The 19,815-nt window shown below is 38.2% G+C and overlaps 1 protein-coding gene across 11 annotated transcripts in view; it reads right to left on the bottom strand.

Annotated features, from left to right (window-relative positions):
- Nucleotides 1-19,815, bottom strand: part of Macrod2 (mono-ADP ribosylhydrolase 2) — a 2,114,706-nt gene that overhangs the window by 677,529 nt on the left and 1,417,362 nt on the right. For all 11 annotated transcript variants that reach the window (XM_052183754.1, XM_052183758.1, XM_052183755.1 and 8 more), the window contains exon 7: nucleotides 10,542-10,572. In XM_052183754.1, the coding sequence (XP_052039714.1) occupies nucleotides 10,542-10,572 (31 nt within the window). The remainder of the gene's footprint in view (nucleotides 1-10,541; nucleotides 10,573-19,815) is intronic.

Raw genomic sequence — 19,815 nt, 5'->3', positions numbered from 1 at the left:
CTTTAATCTTTACAACGAAACTATGTTACTGGCATTACTAACTCCATTTGATGGCTTAGATTATTGAGGCATGGAGAGATTAATTGATCACCTGAGGCCACACATCTAATAATAAAATGTGTTAGCCTTTAAATGTAGATCAAAGGGACCCTGAAATTCATATCCAAGGCCACTTTGATCAAGGGATTTTTTTTCTCCAGTCTCCCACATACCCCTGAGAGAAAACTACTGTAGTGATAAACAGCATTGGATCACACACAATGACACAGACCTTATAGGTCAGTAGACTCTAGAGCTATCAAGTAAGGGAAGATTTTGGAGAAAGGCAAGAAAGGGAAGGGAACCCAATAATGCAAGTGTGGATTGTTACATGGAATAATTTCTCAGTTGCAGTTCTGTATTTCACTCACTGTTACATAAGTAAGCAAAATGCAATGTGCCACATACATATACCAGCATATTAATAACTGAGATGTCACAATGTGGATTAGTCCTAAAATATTATGATAAATTAAAACCTAAAACGAGTATAAAATGCCATGTATTTCTTGATTCCTTTTATCATAGATATTGCAGAAGCAGAATCTGAATAGATGAGTTGCCTAAGGCTTGGAGAGAAAACACAGATGGATTTGATGCCTAATATGGGGCATTCTGGGGTCTGATGAACATTTCCTAAAATTAGATTATGATAATGTCTGCATAGTTCACTGAATAAACTAAAAGCACTTTAAATGGAAAACTTCTATGTTGGTGGGTTATATTTTAATAAAATTGCCATGCAAACTGTTAACTGATATTTTAGTTATCCCCATCAAATCAAAAATAAAATTATTTCTTAAACAGAAATCAATTGGTAGTAAATTCCAATGTTTTCTGAATGTTGATCTGGGTTTCTGGAATGGAAAGGATGTGTTGGTAGCCTCCCTTACTGTTTTACAGATTCCTATTTAGGTTTTATTTGTTGGGATAACATATTAAGAGCACCTTTGCACCCAACAACACCAGTTTAGGTGCTGGGACTTAATCAGATACAGAACTCAGAGCTCAGCTTCAAGATATAAGTCCTGATAAAAAGAATAGAATCTTCATGAAAGGGAAGGTGGCTTTATACAGAAAATCCATTGATTAGAAGGGAGACCCAGGTAAAATCAGATTCATTTATATCATGTAAAAATGGACATGGATGAACACATCAGAGAGATGAGGTAACTTCATGTTGATTTTGTTAATTTCAGGTCAAGTTTTAGTCACATGCAGGGAACTCTTGTTAATCTTGCCTGAACGGGGAGATAAGTATAAAAACGTTTCATGTAGTTGTAAACTTTTTAAGAATTAACTACACAGTGATATATCACAATTGACACTTGCAGCAATATTTCCTCTATGATCAGGTTCTCTCAAATCTCATTTCCCAGAGTTCCTAAATTCACAGGATACTGCTTTACCTTCTCAGGATCTCTGAAGGTAGGTTTATACTTTATGTAACCTCAAGGACTGGGGTGATACGGAAGAAATTACAGTGAGTTCATCCAAGGACTTCTTCGAATAAGGACCAGAATCACAGTAAAGGAAATGGTTCTGCTACTTATATCTCCTCAACATGTGGATTTCAGAATCAACTAGTATCCTTGAGCCTTTTCCAAGAAATATGGGAAACGAAGGGTGTACATGTAACTCAGGCAAGACCTGAATGTTTAAACGGGCTGGCTAATGATCAAAGTTTAGGTTACTGTTCAAATGCCTTCAGAAAACCTCTTGTTTTAAAAATCTAAGTGTTCAAGGCAATAAAGACACTCTAACAAAGTGGATGCTATTAAAATTATCACCCTATTCTTATAAAATAAGCAAGAACTCTAGGTGACACTATTCCTAAATTAACCAGAAGTGTCTGATTTTGTTCATTGACTTATCATGTCCCATGAGTAGTGAAGTCTGGAAATTTGTAAAGATGCATTCTTCTTTTTTTTTCTCATGTGACAGAACTGCAGTCATGCCAGTGCATTCCAAGCTAGTTGAAACTTTTACCCTCTATTAAGGTTGGTCACTGAAAGCCTTCCCTTGTTTGGAAGATTCACAAAGTAATTTGTCTGTATTCAAGGATAGTGGGATAAAGTCTGTTCTCTCTCTTGATAGATATAGATAGATGATTATAGAGAGATAAATAGATGATAACTAGATTAGATAGATAGATGATAGATAGATAGAAAGATAGATAGATAGATAGACAGACAGACAGACAGACAGAAAGTTAGACACATCTGACATCAGGCTACATAAGTCAATGAAATCAACAACATCATAGTAACTACTTGGCCCTACTGCACATTCGCAGATCCTTAAATTACAGAGGAGGACAAATCTTCTCATAAGTACAATGCTTGATTTGGACCTGTAGGCCAAGAGTACGGGAAAAGTATCTACATTCAGTAAGCCACAGAACTCTAGTCTCTCTCTCTCTCTCTCTCTCTCTCTCTCTCTCTCTCTCTCTCTCAGCAGCTTAGCTTTACTCTAAATAAAAGTCTGCATTTCCAGTGGATTCCAAGATATATTTTAAAAATAGAATCATTGACTAAAACTGGACTTGACATGAAAATAACTGTCCTGAAGAAATAAACATACTTGACTTCTCTAAGAACTGTCAGAATTATTCTTGAAATCACTTCTCAAGACAGCTCAGCTATGTTTATTGAAACTTGCCCTTTAGATATAAGTATGCTCAAGAAACAAGGTAAATGGCTGCTCTTCACTTAGGGTAAGAAAATGTGTGGGATACAGAAGTTTGAAATAATTTTCTGCTCAATTACCTGAAACATGCAACCTACAATCTCCCAAGATAAAACTATGTCTCATGATTCTGTGCATGTTGTTGTTACTTCTCTTCTTCAGTCTGGGTCATGAGCTCATGGGTAGTGGTGTTGGGTTCTGGGTGGTTAGATCTCTATAGAAATACCCTTATGGACATACACAGAAATGTATTGTTTAGATGATTTGGAATCCAGTCAAATTGACAACAAAGAATGATAAGTACCATTACTACCAGGCAAGAATAGCCATTCTAGACTGCTACATCAAAGAATAATTTCATTGACTTGTGGTTAGTTATGAAATCCTCCCAAGAAGATCTGTAAGGGGCTGCTTCTTGATAATGCTCTAGTTTTCAAAGTGTCTGAAAGGCATACCCACGTGTACTGTGAAATGTGCAGGGTCTGAGATTTGCTAGAGTCGTTTTCCTAGATACTTAAAATCTTCATGTTTTAATGTTTCTTCTAGTGGTGGTCCTTTTTAAAACAAAATGTAGCATAATCATAATAAGTAGCATGAAAGGAAGGGTTGGTTCGTAAAGCATGGTTTCCTTTTAAGTCCTGGTCAGAGTTGTACTTTGGCAAAATTACAAGGTAACGCACACACTTAAACATCAGAAAGAGTATAAATAAATAAACAAATAAATATAATAAATAATAGATAAGTAAGTAAGTAAGTAAATAAATAAATAAATAAATAAATAGAATACAACTCAAATCACTTTTGAGGTAATCATTAAGTTCAGTTGAAGCAGCATAGTGAGCAAGGTGGGCCAGCTTCCCACTGTGTTCTCAGTACCCACAGAACCAATTTCAGTGGAGCTCCTGAGAGAGCCCCATCCGTGTACACTTACTGCCTTTTTAATACAAGGTAAACTAGCCAATACCTTTGTTAGATACTTGAGAATGTTCTCTAACATGACATAAGGCTAATGTTTTGCTTTGGGTTTCTATGATATCTTTTATAACTTTAGAGACCCCCTGTAACTCATAAAACACAAGAAAGACCTCTGTATCTTGTTGTGTAAACAAGAGTGTTTCTGAGTACACTGGCTGAAATTGTCTATCCAAATCAAAAGACCTCAGAGGGTTAGAGGCACCATAGTAGCTGTGATTTTGTTGTCTCAAGCTGGGTCTGTTTATTGCGTCATGATGGTTAACTCCTAGAACATTCAAACCGGATGGAATTGAGAAGGGTTTGGCAGCAGCAACTTGTTTTCTCAGGGGAAGTAAGCTACACTGATTCTAATATCATCTGCTTTGTGGAGCAGTGGTTAAGTCAGGGATTGCCAAGGGTGATAATGTTTCCTATAGTGGGTATAACTTGACAAGGAAAAAAATCCTAGTGTGCCAGAAGGCAGATTTTTATGAAAGGGAGACAAATCATTATTAGATCACCTAAAAGGAAGTTTTCAAAGCAAATGGAAATATCAAAGGGAAGAGGGAAAAAAATCTAGAAGGAGGGTAGGTGGCAGAGATGAAAGGAAGCGCTCTTACTTTAGTCATCCCCCCCCCCTTTGGTTCCCAAATGCATTACCAGAGAGGGCTATTCATTCCAGCAAACTCAGAATTATACCACAGTAGTGGCCACACCTTCTCAAATTTGCCAGCATTCAAAGCACACAGAGGCTGGCTTGCCCTAAGCATGGTCATTGGGGGAGTGCCCTCAATCCCTTCCAAGGCATGCCTGCCAATTTAGACCACAGCTGCACTGACAAAAACAACAAAACAAAACAAAACAACCAAACACACACACACACACACACACACACACACACACACACACACACACACACACCAAAACAAAACTCATTTACCATGCACATGGAAACTTAAGGACATATCACACTGTTTTCCTTTGTGCTTATTGGGAGCAGAAAAATGAACCAAAATCTCACTGAAGAGTTCAGTTAGAAAGTTCAGGCCAGCAACATTTGGTAAGGGATTTTTGAAAAGAATAGACCTTGCATTCTAGCAGTTGCAACAGGTGCTACTTCAGCTAAGCAGTGTTGTGCTCAGGGTTTCAGCCAATAATTCATTGTGTAAAATTCCTTCCTCTTTAAAAATACCCTATCATATACAACCACGCTTCAGATGTTTGCCTTTTTCTCCCAAGAGACTATTTATTCAATTTCCCAGTACTCAATGGACATAGATTTCTCCCTGGACTTCATATCAGTTAACTCTAGTGATTCTCATAAAACAGACTAAAACTATTTTTGCCATTTGCTTCTAGTAAAAATTCCTTTGCTCTGTATCATGTCTAGTCTTTTTACCTTTTTCTTTTTCAACAACTTATTAGCACCAGAGTATCCAAATGGGACTCAGAGGGCAGAAGGCACGCATCGGATCTGAAAAGTCCATCAGAGAAGTTGAGAACCGTCCCTCTGAGACTAATGTGGATGCCAACTCAAATGTTTAACAGGAATCCAGAGGGTTAGCCTCACCTGGATCTATTTTTCTAAAAGTACCATTGGCTTTTCTTTGGTGTCTTCCTAAATGAGGCTTTTCATACTGAGAGTCAGCAGGAGGTCTGGGGCCATGGGCAGCTGGGCTGCAAACCTTAGGCAGCAGCTCAGAAAGGCCCTGTGGTAAAAGTCTGCTTTCTCCTCCAGGGAAACTTCAAAAGAGGCAGTCTGTTCCAACCATGTCACTTCCTTAAATCAGCTTGATTCATAGGGTAGCTGTTGTCCTCACCTGTTTCTGGGGCACTCCAAAGCTTGCCCCCACAAAGTTAAGAAATAGGAAAAGAAGTGGGAGTGAGGGCTTCTCCTGGGGCCATGTAGCTGTGAGTGCTGGGCTTGGTCATGTTCTCAGTTTGGAACATAATAGTCCATTTTAATAGTCTCTATAGGAGCAGCCTGTGGGGTGAGGTAAGTCAGAAGTCACAATATCGCAGCCCACTGGCCTGTATATCCCACTCTGACTAGAGTCCCAGGAGCTGTAGCAAACCACAGAGGATTCTTGGTAAGGGAAATGTCCTGTTTAACAAGCCTGGACTCTCAGATAAGCAAGTTCTGTGTCATCATTTGGCCTGTCGTATCCACAAACACCATAAACACCATTCCATTTTGAGGTTATGTTTTAGAAACGTTTCTTTTCTCTAAATAAGTGGAGTTTACCAAACAAGAAAATGCCACTTGGGCAGGGTAATTATAGATAACCCAAGGCACGACATATTTCAAAAGGCAAGGAGAAATGATTTTAAAAGTTTTGACCATAACTATGCTTGAGGTGATGGACATATATGGCCTTATTTGAATATTAAACAATGTATCCATGTAGCAAAACAACCAATAATAGCATGTGCATATGTATAATGTTTGTGTTTTATATGAGAAAATCTTAAAAAGAAAGTGACACCTGACTACTTTTCTCTGCCTGTTATTTTGCTAATCAAAGATTTATTATTCTATATCTCCAGGTAGGAAATAATTTATGTGACACTATTACAATCAACAATAAAAATATTTGCTAATCAATGCGCTCAAGGTGTCCTGATGGGTATGGGTTATGCAAAGTATATGCATCAGGATATTGTGATTGTAGAAGAAGCCTATATGTTACATATGTTACAAGGTACAGTTTAGTGATATAATACCTGTCTAGAAAGTACAAGTGGCTTGACATTTTGTACCACAGAAATCATAATAATGATAATAAGAATACAAATTAGCTATGAGTATAAAGCTTATACAGAAAACTATATACAATAACATGAAGAAGTGTTTATAATTCATGTATAAATCCTCAAAAGGTTTCAGGAAGTGGATAATCTCTAAGGCTTTCTGGAGATTGAAGTGCAACATGTTAAAATATGTGTAGCATGTTTCTTCTTATAGTATGGGATAGAAAGCAAGGATGGAGATAGTGCAGATAACACAACTTTGTTGTGTGGATACCTCTGTCTGGGCTCACGGGTATGATAAAGAAGTGCTTTTATTTTATATTTTATTGTATATATTCTTTATTTACATTTCAAATGATTTCCCCTTTCCTGAATCCCCCATCCCTGAAAGTCCCAAAAGCCCTCTTCCTTCCCCCAGTTCCCCAATCAACCCCTTCCTGCTTCCCTGTCCTGGTATTCCCCTATACTGCTACACTGAGTGTCTCCAGGACCAGGGGTCTCTCCTTCCTTCTTCTTGGGCATCATTTGATATGTGAATTGTTTCTTGGGTATTCTGAGCTTCTGGGCTAATACCTGCTTATCAGTGAGAGCATACCATGTGTGTTCTTTTGTGATTGGGTCACCTTACTCAGGATGACATTCTCCAGTTCCACCCATTTGTCTAAGAATTTCATAAATTCATTGTTTTTAATAGCTGAGTAGTATTCCATAGTGTAACTATACCACATTTTCTGTATCCATTCCTCCACTGAGGGACAGTTGGGTTCTTTCCAGCTTCTGGCTATTATAAATAGAGCTGCTATGAACATAGTGGACCATGTGTCCTTATAATATGCTGGGGAGTCTTCTGGGTATATGCCCAAGAGTGGTATAGTGGGGTCCTCTGGTAGTATCATGCCCAGTTTTCTGAGGAACTACCAGACTGAATTCTAGAATGGTTGTACCAGCTTGCAACCCCACCAGCAGTGGAGGAGTGTTCTTCTTTCTCTACATCCTCACCCACACCTGTTTTCTCCTGAGTTTTTGATCTTAGCCATTCTGACTAGATCTTTATCAATCCTACATTGGACAAAGTGCTAGTATCCAAGATATACAAAGAACTCAATTAGACTCCAGAGAGCCATATCACTGTATTAAAAAATGGTGTACAGAGCTAAAATAGAATTTTCACCTGAGGAATATCAAATGGCTGAGAAGCACCTAAAGAATTGTTCAACATCCTTAGTCATCAGGGAAATGCATATCAAAGGAGTGTTTTATAGAAAAAGATGGAGCCTTGGAGCTTGTTATCCATGTGTTCTAAGAATTGTTAGATGTGAGTTACAGGGGATATATCAGAATGGATGAAACCAAATGATGATCTGGAAAAAATACTAGTCCTGACAAGTATTTCATCAAAAATTACTTCTATAAGTAATAGAAGAATAGACAAAATATAAATAATTACATAAAGAAAAACTGTACAAGTTGGACATAATGTTTTACACTTGTAACCCTAGTACTCAGAAAGCTGGGACAGTAGAATCACAAGCCTAAGGGCATTGTTTCGAATATCAAAACCAAAGCAGAGCTGCTACAAACTTAATTGTTCCTTTAAAACATGTAAAAGTGTATAAATCGGATAAACCTGAGGACATTACTCACAGATGGTTTGGTTTTTCTCCCTCTGTTTGAAAGTACCAGAGTTTGAGGGAACATAGAGAGTGCCCATTGTTCCAGGGAGGGAGGACGAAGATGAACTCAGGAGTAATGGAATATAAGCCAAGGCCCTGAGCAGATGGGGATCCTGAAGCAAGTGGCTTCATGAAAAATTAATCTAGGATGGATTGCATTATGGCAGTAAGTGGAACCTAAGATTATTCTAAAATTTTGCTCAATTGTACAAGGAACTACAAATGCTGAAAATTATCTTTTCTTGTTTTAAGTTTATTTTTCCTTTATAGCCAAAGACTACTTCCTTTAAATACATTATGGATTCAAACTTTCAGAAACCAAGAAAGAAGTAAAACTAAGCAAGTAATTAAGAAAGAATTACTACTGGGACAGGAAACAAGCATTTAACAATATATGTGTCCCACCAAGGGATAGAAGACTAATCAGAAAGCTTTGCTTTCACAAGGGAAATGGGTGTGTCCTTCAAAGTGTCTAGTGTAGAATGGGTCATAAACTATGTCATCTTGGAGTTTTCTATAAGTTACTGAAATAGATGTCATGGATTAAAACTGAACATGGGTCTCTGGTCCTAACTGCCATGGGTTCCAGACACATTCCTAGATTTAACAAAGCAAAGAGAACTGGTATTAGAAACCATTATTTGAGTACTGTATCCTTTGACCTACCATGATACACTTGCCTGGTACAATAGCAATGACTAGTCTTCATTGTCAGCGTGACTGGGTTTTGAATTACCTGGGAAATACACCTCTCCATGTATCTGTGAGGTATTCCCATAGATACCAACTAAGAAGGAAAGTCGTACCCTGAATGTACCCAGCATTGCTTCAGGGATTGGGATCCTAGCCTGAAGACAAGGAGGATGCTAGCTGAGCAGCACTTACCTTTCTGTTTCATAACTATATATGCAATATGACCAGCTTTCTTGTGTTCCCACAACCAGACCTTCCCCCCTCCCCCGTAAAGGATGATACTCTCAAACTAAGAGCCAAAATAACACCCTGTTTTCAATAAGTTATATTTGCCAGCTATTTCATCATAGCAATAAGAAGAATGAGTAAAGCCCAACCCATTCAGTAAGTTAGTACGAGCCACTGCTGAAATTCCAACTGTCCTTACTAGTTCCTTCTCCTCTCAGAGAAGACTTGAATGATTTATAAAATTTCCAGCCATGTTATCTTTTTAAGAATGAATTCTTGTCCTTCTGGAAAGAACACTGGCCATGACTCTACATTAGATGGGACTTGGTATTCTCTGTCTATTCTCGGGTCACTCCTCATCTTCCTTTTCCTTTTTCTTTCTAGCTAAACTCCACTCCTTTTCACAGCATACCCTATGATAACTCTTTGGAAATTACTATATTTTTTTTTCAGAAACAAAGTGATCAGTGGCTTAACATGATCATAGACAAAGAGTCCAATGGTGTAGTTTAGGCAGCCCTGTGGTTTTATTGTTGTTGAGGAAAATCAAGACTGTGATGAAGGAACGGCCTCACAATGAAAACTACCATGTCTGCCATGATACCTGGCCACAGTCCCTACACACTGGTCTGGAACTGGGCACATTACCACCTGAAAACAATGTTTCTCTTGAGCCAATAGTTAAGATTTCTGTGTGGGCATTTGTGAGGAGGGAGTGGCACAAAGAGAACAGACAAATGGCTTGGACAACCCAGCCCCTACCTGTCCATTTCCAAAGCATGGAATCTTGATTTCTAAAGTGCAATCAGAAGAGAAGGAGGAAATCCTGCCTTAAATGTTGAAATGTATGATCAAGTCTTTGGTCACTTTGTTTCATTTGCTGGGACATTTTTCATCTTATTCTAATTGAAGCCTTTAAAGGAATACTAAGTCAAGAAGAAGTTCATCTCTCATTACTTAAAACAATCTATCAATAGCTGGAAAGAAAATACTTTACTTGCAGGTTATTAAAAGTATTTGTTTTTATTAGCAATCACTTCTTTGGATATACTAAAAGTTTAAGATACAGATATATATGTTTGTATATTTTGATGCTTTTTTATAACTCACAATAATGCAAAGATGCCAGGCTTTATTTATATTATACATTTTCTGAGAGAAAATCTGACTTTATTAAAGAAAACAACTTTAGAAGACAACTTTGCTAGGACAATTTTTTTTAATGTAACAAAAGACTTAGAGATGCCATGTGTCAAATCATTTCATCTGGATGCTCAATGAAACCAAATTCAAGAACACAAAACAATCTGAATAACCCTCTGGGGTTCCTTGGTGGAATTTGACATGCATTTTGAGTCTCTCTGAGTCACAGCAAAATAAATTCATGGAAGAATCCTTTATTTTTCCAGTTAACTGTTACCTATCCCCCAACAATTTCACAGCAATGAAAACAACAACAACAACAACAACAACAACAACAAAATGACAAATACCATTAAATGTTAAGTCACTTACCATAAATGCCTGTTGAAATGCAGGGAAATGCCTGTGAATAAACCACAGAAATAAGAGTAAATTTTAAAGAACAGTTTTGTTCAATATCATCATAGAGATGTCTATTCTGCTTGACAGGAGAATTGCTTCCATTCAGGAAGTTAGCGCAGACCCGTGAGTTCAAGTCTTTAGATCAACTCACAAGACACAGATGTTAAATGTTCAGGATTCTCCTAAGACAATTGTTCAGAGGAAGCAGGATTTGACTACCACCAATCCCTTAAGAGTTCCTCAGCTAGAGTGTCCAAAGCATATCAATGGATAAAGCTCAACATATATATAATTCAAATTTTATATGGCATTTATATTTTCATAAGGAATTGAAAATCCAAAGATGGAGTGAGAATTGAATGATAGGATGTGCTGAATTAGACAAAGAATAGAGTTTTATGGGTTGCAAGGCAAGGGACTTGGTCTAAGGGTCATTGAGTAGAGTGACTATATTAAAAATAGGGTCATGTAACAAGGATTATTTGTACAGACATCGCTGGATCTCAAATTCCTATCCTTGACATGAAGAGGGCACTTTCAGATTGGGCCCAACTAGACATCTCTCATCACCAAATGAAATCCAGGAATAGGTTACATCTATTCAAGTTGTTGGCCAAGTGGCCATAGTATCCCTATACAACCCAGCATATTGTCAAGAATCTTGGATAGTCTCCATAAACTGACAGTAAGGTCTTATTGCTGAAGACAATAAAAATACAAGTCATTGAACATGGAGAAGTAAAGCTGATATCAACCTAGAACCTTCCCTTCTATTGACTAGCATTCAAGGTACTAGGCAGTACTCTTTGGGCTACCAGAGGAGAAAGGTAAATACCAACCTAGTTACGCACCTTTGCTCTACAATGGTGACATGTTTGCAAAATACACGACTGCACAAAATCATTATCTAATTGAATTTAGGACCCACTTCATGAGCTAGAACCCATGCATGATACTGCTTGGGTGGCCAAGAACCTTAGACTAGATAGGACAGAGACATGAGAGAAATCAAAATATTATGGGTATGCTAAAGTAATATAGCAATAAAATGTCTAACAACCTACTACTATACTCATAGATCACTGGCTCCCTCAGCTATCACCAGAGAAGCTTCATTCTGCAGCAGATGGGAAGAAACACAGAGAACTCACAGAGAGACAATATGCAAAGTAAGAGACCTTGAAATAAGAAGTTCTAAATGAGATGTCTTTTTTAAGGGGGAATCCTTCCCCTCCAAGCTCAGAAGGAGGAGGCAGGAAGATTGTAAAAGCCAGTAGGGATGGAGTATAACAGAAACAAGGCCTTCCAAACACAGTAGGACTGACCTAGAAACTCACAGGGACTCTCTCAGGGGCTGCACAGGACAATGGGGTCACAGAGCTGGGGGGGGGGAAGTAAACACAATCCCATTTCTAGCCCAGCAGCTCTCTCCAATTGATAACCACTCAGGAATAAAAATTAGTTTTCTCCAATAAAGTTCCCCTTAGGAATACAAACTTTCCTTAAGGGCAGACCACATGCCCAGCCAACATAAAACAAACTCTACTGCTTTTGGAGGTTCCTTGTCTCATACTGCTTTCTCTGGGATTCTCTTTTTCTTTTCTTTTTTTTTCTTTTCTTTCTTTTCTTTTCTTTTTTTCTTTTTTTCTTTTCTTTTCTTTTCTTTTCTTTTCTTTTCTTTTCTTTTCTTTTCTCTTTTTCTCCTAACAGGTCTCTTGAGACTATATGATGGTTTCTGGTGTTCTATATTTATGGGATTTTTATGCAGATGAATGTATGTGTTTTTGTGCTTTTAGTTGGCTCCTCTTTTTTATTCTGGTAGCCTATTTGCTTTGCCTAATTCCTGTTTGTTTGTTTGTTTGTTTGTTTATTAGTTTCCTCCTCATTACTAATGCTATATTATTCTTCTAAAGTTTTAGATGCCTGTTTGAATCCTAATAATAGAAGAAAAGGGCATGTATTTGTATGGATGGGAGCCAGGATCACATTGGAGGAGGAGAAACTGTAATTGGAATACACTGTATGAAAACAAGGCTATTTTCAATTAAAAAAGAAAAACATAAAGAATCCTGTCTCTAGCTTCTGCCCTTGTACTCTCTCTTTGCTTCTATCCCCAATTCAGAATGTATTTGTGGTAGCAAGTTGTAAACTTTCAGGGTAAAGAAGATGACCCAACAACTGTTTCTACGAGAAGGAGCTTTCTATCCCACACTTGGTTTTCCTCCACTTCATAGTTGGTGCAGTTCATTTAACCTGTCTGAAGGTCAGTTTCCTCACTGGCAAAAGGAAAACGTGAGGCCCGCCTTCAAAGGCTTGTTGGAATATTAAGAGTAAAAGAGTATATGACAAGCTATACACTCACTAATGATGACATCAAGAGTGGACAGAGTGATGCCAAGATGCTCGTTTCAAAGGAATTACAGGCCTAGAGCCTGCTTTCCTTATCTCAGCACTATTGATGTTTTGAATCATACTTATCTGTTCTTGGAGGCTGCCCTGTGCATGTTTGGAGTGTTCCTGGACACATTACACTAGATGCCAGGGACACTTTTCTAGTCATGATGATAAATACTTAGATTGCTAAGTGTTCCTTAAGGGACAAATCATCCCTCTTTGAGGAGTGTGATCTAGGGTGCTTTCAGAAGACAGTCTTTGATGAAAAGACTTTTGAGGAACTGTCTTGGCTGCAAAACAATATCAAACTCAGAGCCTTGACCCTTTGGGGACAGCCCACACCAGTAACAGATCAATGAAGGCCTGGACATTTTGACTTCCTCAATGTGATAATAAAAGGCCCTTCTTGTATCAGAGCTCTGTATGGTGTCAGCAGGACCTGGCACTGGACCTGCCTCCCACTTCTTCCTTAGTCTACTGCAGCGTCTTTCCTGCTCTTTTCACCAGATGCCAACCCTGAAGTGCTTGTTAACAGACATGCTCACTGCGTCTCGGAGTCTGCTTCCTGGAGAATTCATCTGAACTAACTGCCTTCCACTTCACTCTCAAGTTTCTCAGTTTCATGAATCGTTTCCCCATCAGATCTAGCAGAAGAAAGAAGGCACAGGGCAGAGAAGGATAATTGTTATATGCCTGGGCTCCAGCCCTCTCTTGGAATCAATCATGCAACTGTCTGAGTAAGTCTAAGTGTATGAAATGCCTTGTCTGTTTTAACAAGGAGAAATAGCTTCATCCTCAAATGACATTGTTGCCCTAAGTGTGAAGGGAAATGATAATGTAATGGGGGATGACTTTGGTAATATTATTGTGTTAGCTCAAAGAGGCAGTGATAAAGCAGAGATGGAAATGTAATGGCATACAAAATTTATGTTACATAAAATAACTTTGAATATAATTCATGTAAACCAAGTTTCTACCATTAATCACACTTTATTGCATAGGAAGACGATGGAAAGGGAAAAGAGGGGAGAGAGAGAGAGAGAGAGAGAGAGAGAGAGAGAGAGAGAGACAGAGAGACAGAGAGACAGAGAGACAGAGACAGAGAAACAGAGAGAGATAGAAAGAAAGAGAGACAGAGAGACAGAGACAGAGATGTTAAGGGATTTTTATAGTATATTCATGTCCTTGCCCATAATAAATTTACAGTGTGGACACCAGAAATGAGAAGCCTAAGATGTCTTTATTTCAAAGTTGCATTTAACAAAACTAATCTTTCTCAGAACTCCTACCTCATGGAGAGATGTGAGATTGTATCGAGACACAGGCCAATTATTTTGTTTGTTTGAAGTACTTTTAACTCAGCAGTTACCTGTAGAATTTGGGAAATGACATCAGTAGCCTAATTTGTAAGACTCTAGAGTCTCCTACTGGCAAATTCTGAGAGCAAAGGACTCTGTGTCAATGGGGTCTGATCACAGAGCCATCAGAAACCTGCTTTGTGGAGTTTGGCTTTTGGCTAAGTAAGTTTTCCTTAACCAGAATATGCTTGTTGGGAGAAAAACAACCACTTGACTTGGCACTCAAAGAGGACTCTTCATTTGTGAAGTTGTAGATTGGACTACCTAGTGGAAACCAATTCCTTATCTTTGAAAGTCTGTTTTGCACATTTATAAATGCACCAGAACTGATAAGTCTATGGATTCTTTGTTCCATGTCATTTTTTGCCCCTACTTTTGCTCCTTTTTTCTTACTAACTGGAGGGTAAGACTAAGAGCCCTCAGCCTTCTTAGCTGACCATAATACCACTTCTCAGAGGATCATAGGCCCTTATACTAAGTACTTTATTTTCTCTGACCCTTAATGAGAACAGAAGGAATTTTTCTTTCATTCCTATTAATTGTCAAACCATGCACTTTTGGGAAGCAGACTAGCCATTTGATATTCTCGACCCATTTTCAATTCCAAGGGAATGGGTCCATTGACTTAAGTAAGTAGCACAGGGCACTGTGTAATCACAAGGATAAACAGATGGGGAGTTCTGGTATCAATAACCAGTTGGTGTAATTAACTACAAAGTGTTTCCAACCTTGGAGGTCTTTCAGTTTCTGAGACAATACACATATTTTATGGTTCATTTTGGTTTGGGTAGATTTCTCATTCTTTGCAAGCAAATAACATTTCATGATACACCTTCTGTTTAAGTGTTTTTAATTATGTATTACATTACACTGAATTGAGGAAGCTGTCACTTACACAAAACATTGTTTTGTTTCTCTATGTACTACTAAGAAAAAGAATGCTCCATAGGCTAAAATACAACATGTTTGCTTATTATTAAGAATTTTACTGAAATTAGTATGTTTTATTTATTAAGTTAAGCAGATCTCTACAACAGGCACAAACAAATTTTTGATACTGACATGGCACTGTCACCTACAAAGTTGATGCTTGAGAACTATGAAACATGTGGCCCTGGGACCACATGCTGGGTACACCTGCTAAACTTGATTAAAATGAAGAGGGAAATGATTATTTCCTAAAATTCCCTCATATTTAGATAGCAATAATTCTGTATCACTCCTTTAATCTTTAATCTGTCACACATAAGTTTTTCACCCTTCTATTTTTGTCCTGTCCTGTACAGAATGGTAAACATCTAACAAAAACTCTCTGCTCTAGCTTCCTTACGGCCTCTACCACTCCTTTCAGTGTTTGTAGTTGGTTCCTTTGCTAATGCCACAGTGTCTGCAAAGGCCTTCAGACAACATCTTTGAAGCCAAGGCATATGTATATTTTCAAACAGCCCTTCATTCATTAGTTAACTAAAAGCCAAGGGGTTACAGGCATGTCTACTAAATCCACCAGGAAAGACAGAAAACCAAGTACTCCTGTTAAAAGACACAGCACCTTTTTAACCTGATTTTTTTTTAATTTAAAAGACAGAGCAACTTTTTTAACAAGTATTCATTACTCCAAGAATATCTGAAGTATAAAAGGATTCTATTAAGGAAACTGGAATATGAGCACTATGTCTTAAACACAGTACAATCCAGAGGACAGTATTTTGTCTTTAGTTGTATCATAGTTTCCTCATCTAGAAAGCAGAGCCCTTTGGAATTTCTATTTGTAATAATAAGAATACTGTCAATCCAACTTAGCATGTGATCCACTGACAGCTTCTTTTGAGACTCTCATAAACTCTCTGATGTAAGACAGCTCTATGATGTAAGACATTTTTGAGTTGCCACACACAAAATATGTGTCCTATATATTAGTAGGAGCTACATAATCCTCATTGCTGTCTTCAAGTCTTTGTTTTCCTTCTAGGCACACCTCTTGCTATATGATTTCCTCAGTTTTACAATGGATAAAAAGATTGTTCCCACCCATCTCTCCCCTCCAAATTTATGTACTGAAGTTTGGACTGAACTGCAATGATATTTGGTTGTTTAGGGGAAGCTAGATCATGATTCAGAGTTCTCATGGGTGAAAGAATTTTCTTTGTGGCTCTAGCTAGTTTTGCCCTTTACTGTTATGTGAAGACACAAGAACAAAATGACTCTTTGCAGCCTTCATAACCTAAGCTGACCAGCACCTACTTCAGATATCTCAGTCATCTAATATATCATTACTTGTTATAGTGCCCTCAAGTGACTAAAATATTTCCCTGGGATAGTAATCAGATCTGAATGTTTATGTTTGTTACATTTGCTGAAATTAAAAGTACTGAATAAAAGCATTCTTTTCCTAGAATAAAAGAAATTCAAGCTGATGGTTTTGGTGATGGATTAGTTCAACATGCAAAGTCCTCATAAATGGAAATAGTGTCTATCTAAGAAGGACCATAACAGAGACTATCTCTTTTTGACCAGTGAAAATAGTTAAGAAATAAAGTTACATTCAAACAATCTTACCTAGACACCAAGTTACCAACACATTGATGGTGAACTTTCTAGTCTTCAAATTGTGAAGACTGAATGTGTGTTGTTTAAGCCTTATAGCCTATGGTATTTGATACTATTATATGCACCAACAAAGCCAAGGTCTATGAGAATTTCCTCCTTTCACGAATGATAGACTCAAGTATGTGACTTAACCTGCCAATGTGATAACTATGGCCATTATGTTTAGGTTTAAACTTTTACAATCTTGCCTTTGGAGGAGACTCGTGGAGAGTATGGTGAGTGGTACATGTTTCTTGCTGGTCCAGGAGATCTGAGAGACAAGCTGAAATGAGTAATAAAATCCAACCTTTGCTCAGTTGTGCTACCAACCAACTTCTGGCTATGTGTTCAAGAAAGAAATGCTTCCTGGTGGAAGCCATTGAGTTGAAAAGTGGTTCACTCCATAGAATTGCTGTACCAATGGCAATAAAATAAATTTGGTCAAACTTTGTATAATTATAGTGTACTGCAACAATATTCTGTATTCCTATTTAAGATGTTGATATGAATTTACCTTGGAAATAAATGCACTTACTATGTCACTAGTGTCCCAAATGTGGGAAACGAGTGGTTAGAGTTGGGCAAGTACTGGTGGAGTTGGTGGCATGTGCAAAAAAGTGTCTCAGTTTCCCCATCTGAGAATGACATAAAGAGCTGAAGTACATGTCTTAGCAAGCTATTCAATTCTATAAATGTTATTTTTTAAAAGAAAAGCACAAGTTTTATTGTGCTAGGAAGCAGCAGTATGACCATAATAATGGATATCATTTCTTTAATTACTACTAAGCATCTAGCACCGAGCTCAAAGATCAATGGATGTCACAGGATTTATTTCATAAACAGACTGTGATAAAGCAACCATTGTTTTCTGTTTGTAGAATTAAGCTATGAAGGACAGTGGCAACGTTAGTAAAGAAAATAAAGAAATTTGTTTATTTTGTTGCATGAAAAGTAATTGATTTTATCTTTTCTTTTGATTTTAATATCTCTTAGCTTGGTACCATACATCTGTCTCAGACCACAGTTAAGAGCTCACAGGCCCCAGAGGTTAACTCACTACTATTATTCGGCTAAGTGGGCTTAGTATCAAACTACTCTGTAAATTTATATCTCAACTCTTGTAGATTAGTACAGGTCTCAGACCTTATCAGAGAAGCTTCTTAGTGCAATGGGCAGTGGTTAACACAGATACAGAACCTCACAACTTATTCAAGGGCAGAGAAATAAATGTCAGAGGAGTACAAATGGGACATATATATGATGCCCTCCATCCAAGGATTAGGAACCTTCTAGAGACAGAGAGTAGAAAGACCACAAGCACCAGAGGTCATAGGATACTAGAAAAAAAAGCAATGTTTTCTGCCCATCACACAACCACTGCTCTCATGTGCTCACAGCATCTGTGGTGGCTGGTAGGCGAGTCAACATCCTAGCATGGAGCCAGAAGGGGATCACAAGTGCTCACCCCTAACTGAGGAGTTGTTAATATTTGATAGCATCTGGGTAAGAAAGACTGTTCTCTTTAAGAGTGTGATCCTGAAGTGTGACTGCCACAGTCCAGTGGATGGTCCCACCATGAGCATATATGCAACACAAACTGGACTCCATAGATTATGTAAATGAATAAGCATAGATACATGCTATACATACATGCATACATGCATATATATGGAATTAGGAGGTACTGGGAAGTGGGGGATGGATCTAAAGGGAGCCATGCACTAAAATATATTTTATGGGTCCTCAAATTAGCAAAAACATTATATTAAAGTAGTTCTTAATTGTATAAATAATGCATGAATACAAAGCTCAAACAAGATAGGTATGGGCAGACAACAGTAGATACTTTGTCAGTCATACGCCTACCTTGATCATATCACACTAGCAATCCTCTGAAGTATAATCACTAACAGTATGGTGGGCATTCTTCCACCCCATTCACATACACTCACAAGGCCCTTCTCTTTCTTCATTTTATTAACTCACTTTCTGCCACAACATTATACTAGATTCAGAGGCTTGTCATGGCATCGAGGCCAAAGGTGCCACTCTTATCCTTCTTTACTGAAACTTTCCCCAAAGCTCACAGTCTTCCAGCCCCTTTCTTCCTCTGATTTTTTTAAGTTCCCAAAGCATGATCTTGCTTCTGGACCTTCGGTCTTGCTGTGTCCTTTACCTGGGACCCTCCATTTCTAAGATGCATCTATGAAAATCTTCCTTGATCCTTTTTAGATCTCTGATCAGCTGTCACCACCTCCTCAGGCTCTTCATGCCTTCAGCCAAGTTACCGTCTTTCACATAGTCTTCTGGGTACTTCCTTAAGCTGTTGTTAGCATGGGACTGACTCAGTGCTTTTCATTACCTTCCAACTTCAATTCCCTATCCCACCCCTGCCCCCCTATCACAGCCTAAGGTGAAAGATCTCATGACAACCTCTGTTTTGCCAATTTTGCCAATAATTATTTACTGATAGATTCATGAATAAATGATTCTCTTGTATGATATATACAAATGCAGTAATGTGTACTGGCTGTTTTTGTGTGTCAACTTCATATAAGCTGGAGTTATCACTGAGAAAGGAACCTCCCTTGAGGAAATGCCTCCATGAGATCCAGCTGTAAAGCATTTACTCAATGAGTGATGGGGAGTGGGGAGGGCTCATTGTGAGTGGTGTCATCCCTGGACTGGTAGTCTTGGGGTCTATAGGAGGCAAGCTGAGCAAGCCAGGAGAAGCAAGCCAGTAAGTAACATTCCCCACCATGGCCTCTGCATCAGCTCCTGTTTCTTGACCTGCTTGAGTTCCAGTCCTCACTTCCTTTGGTGATAAACAGCAATGTGGAAGTGTAAGCTGAATAAACCCTTTCCTTTCCAACTTGCTTCTTGGTCATGATGTTTTGTGCATGAAT

The sequence above is a fragment of the Apodemus sylvaticus genome, chromosome 5, assembly GCF_947179515.1.
Source record: "Apodemus sylvaticus chromosome 5, mApoSyl1.1, whole genome shotgun sequence".
In the NCBI taxonomy this organism is placed as follows: Eukaryota; Metazoa; Chordata; class Mammalia; order Rodentia; family Muridae; genus Apodemus; species Apodemus sylvaticus.
Note: the sequence above shows the minus strand (reverse complement) of the source record. Positions and strands in the feature narration are given on the sequence as shown.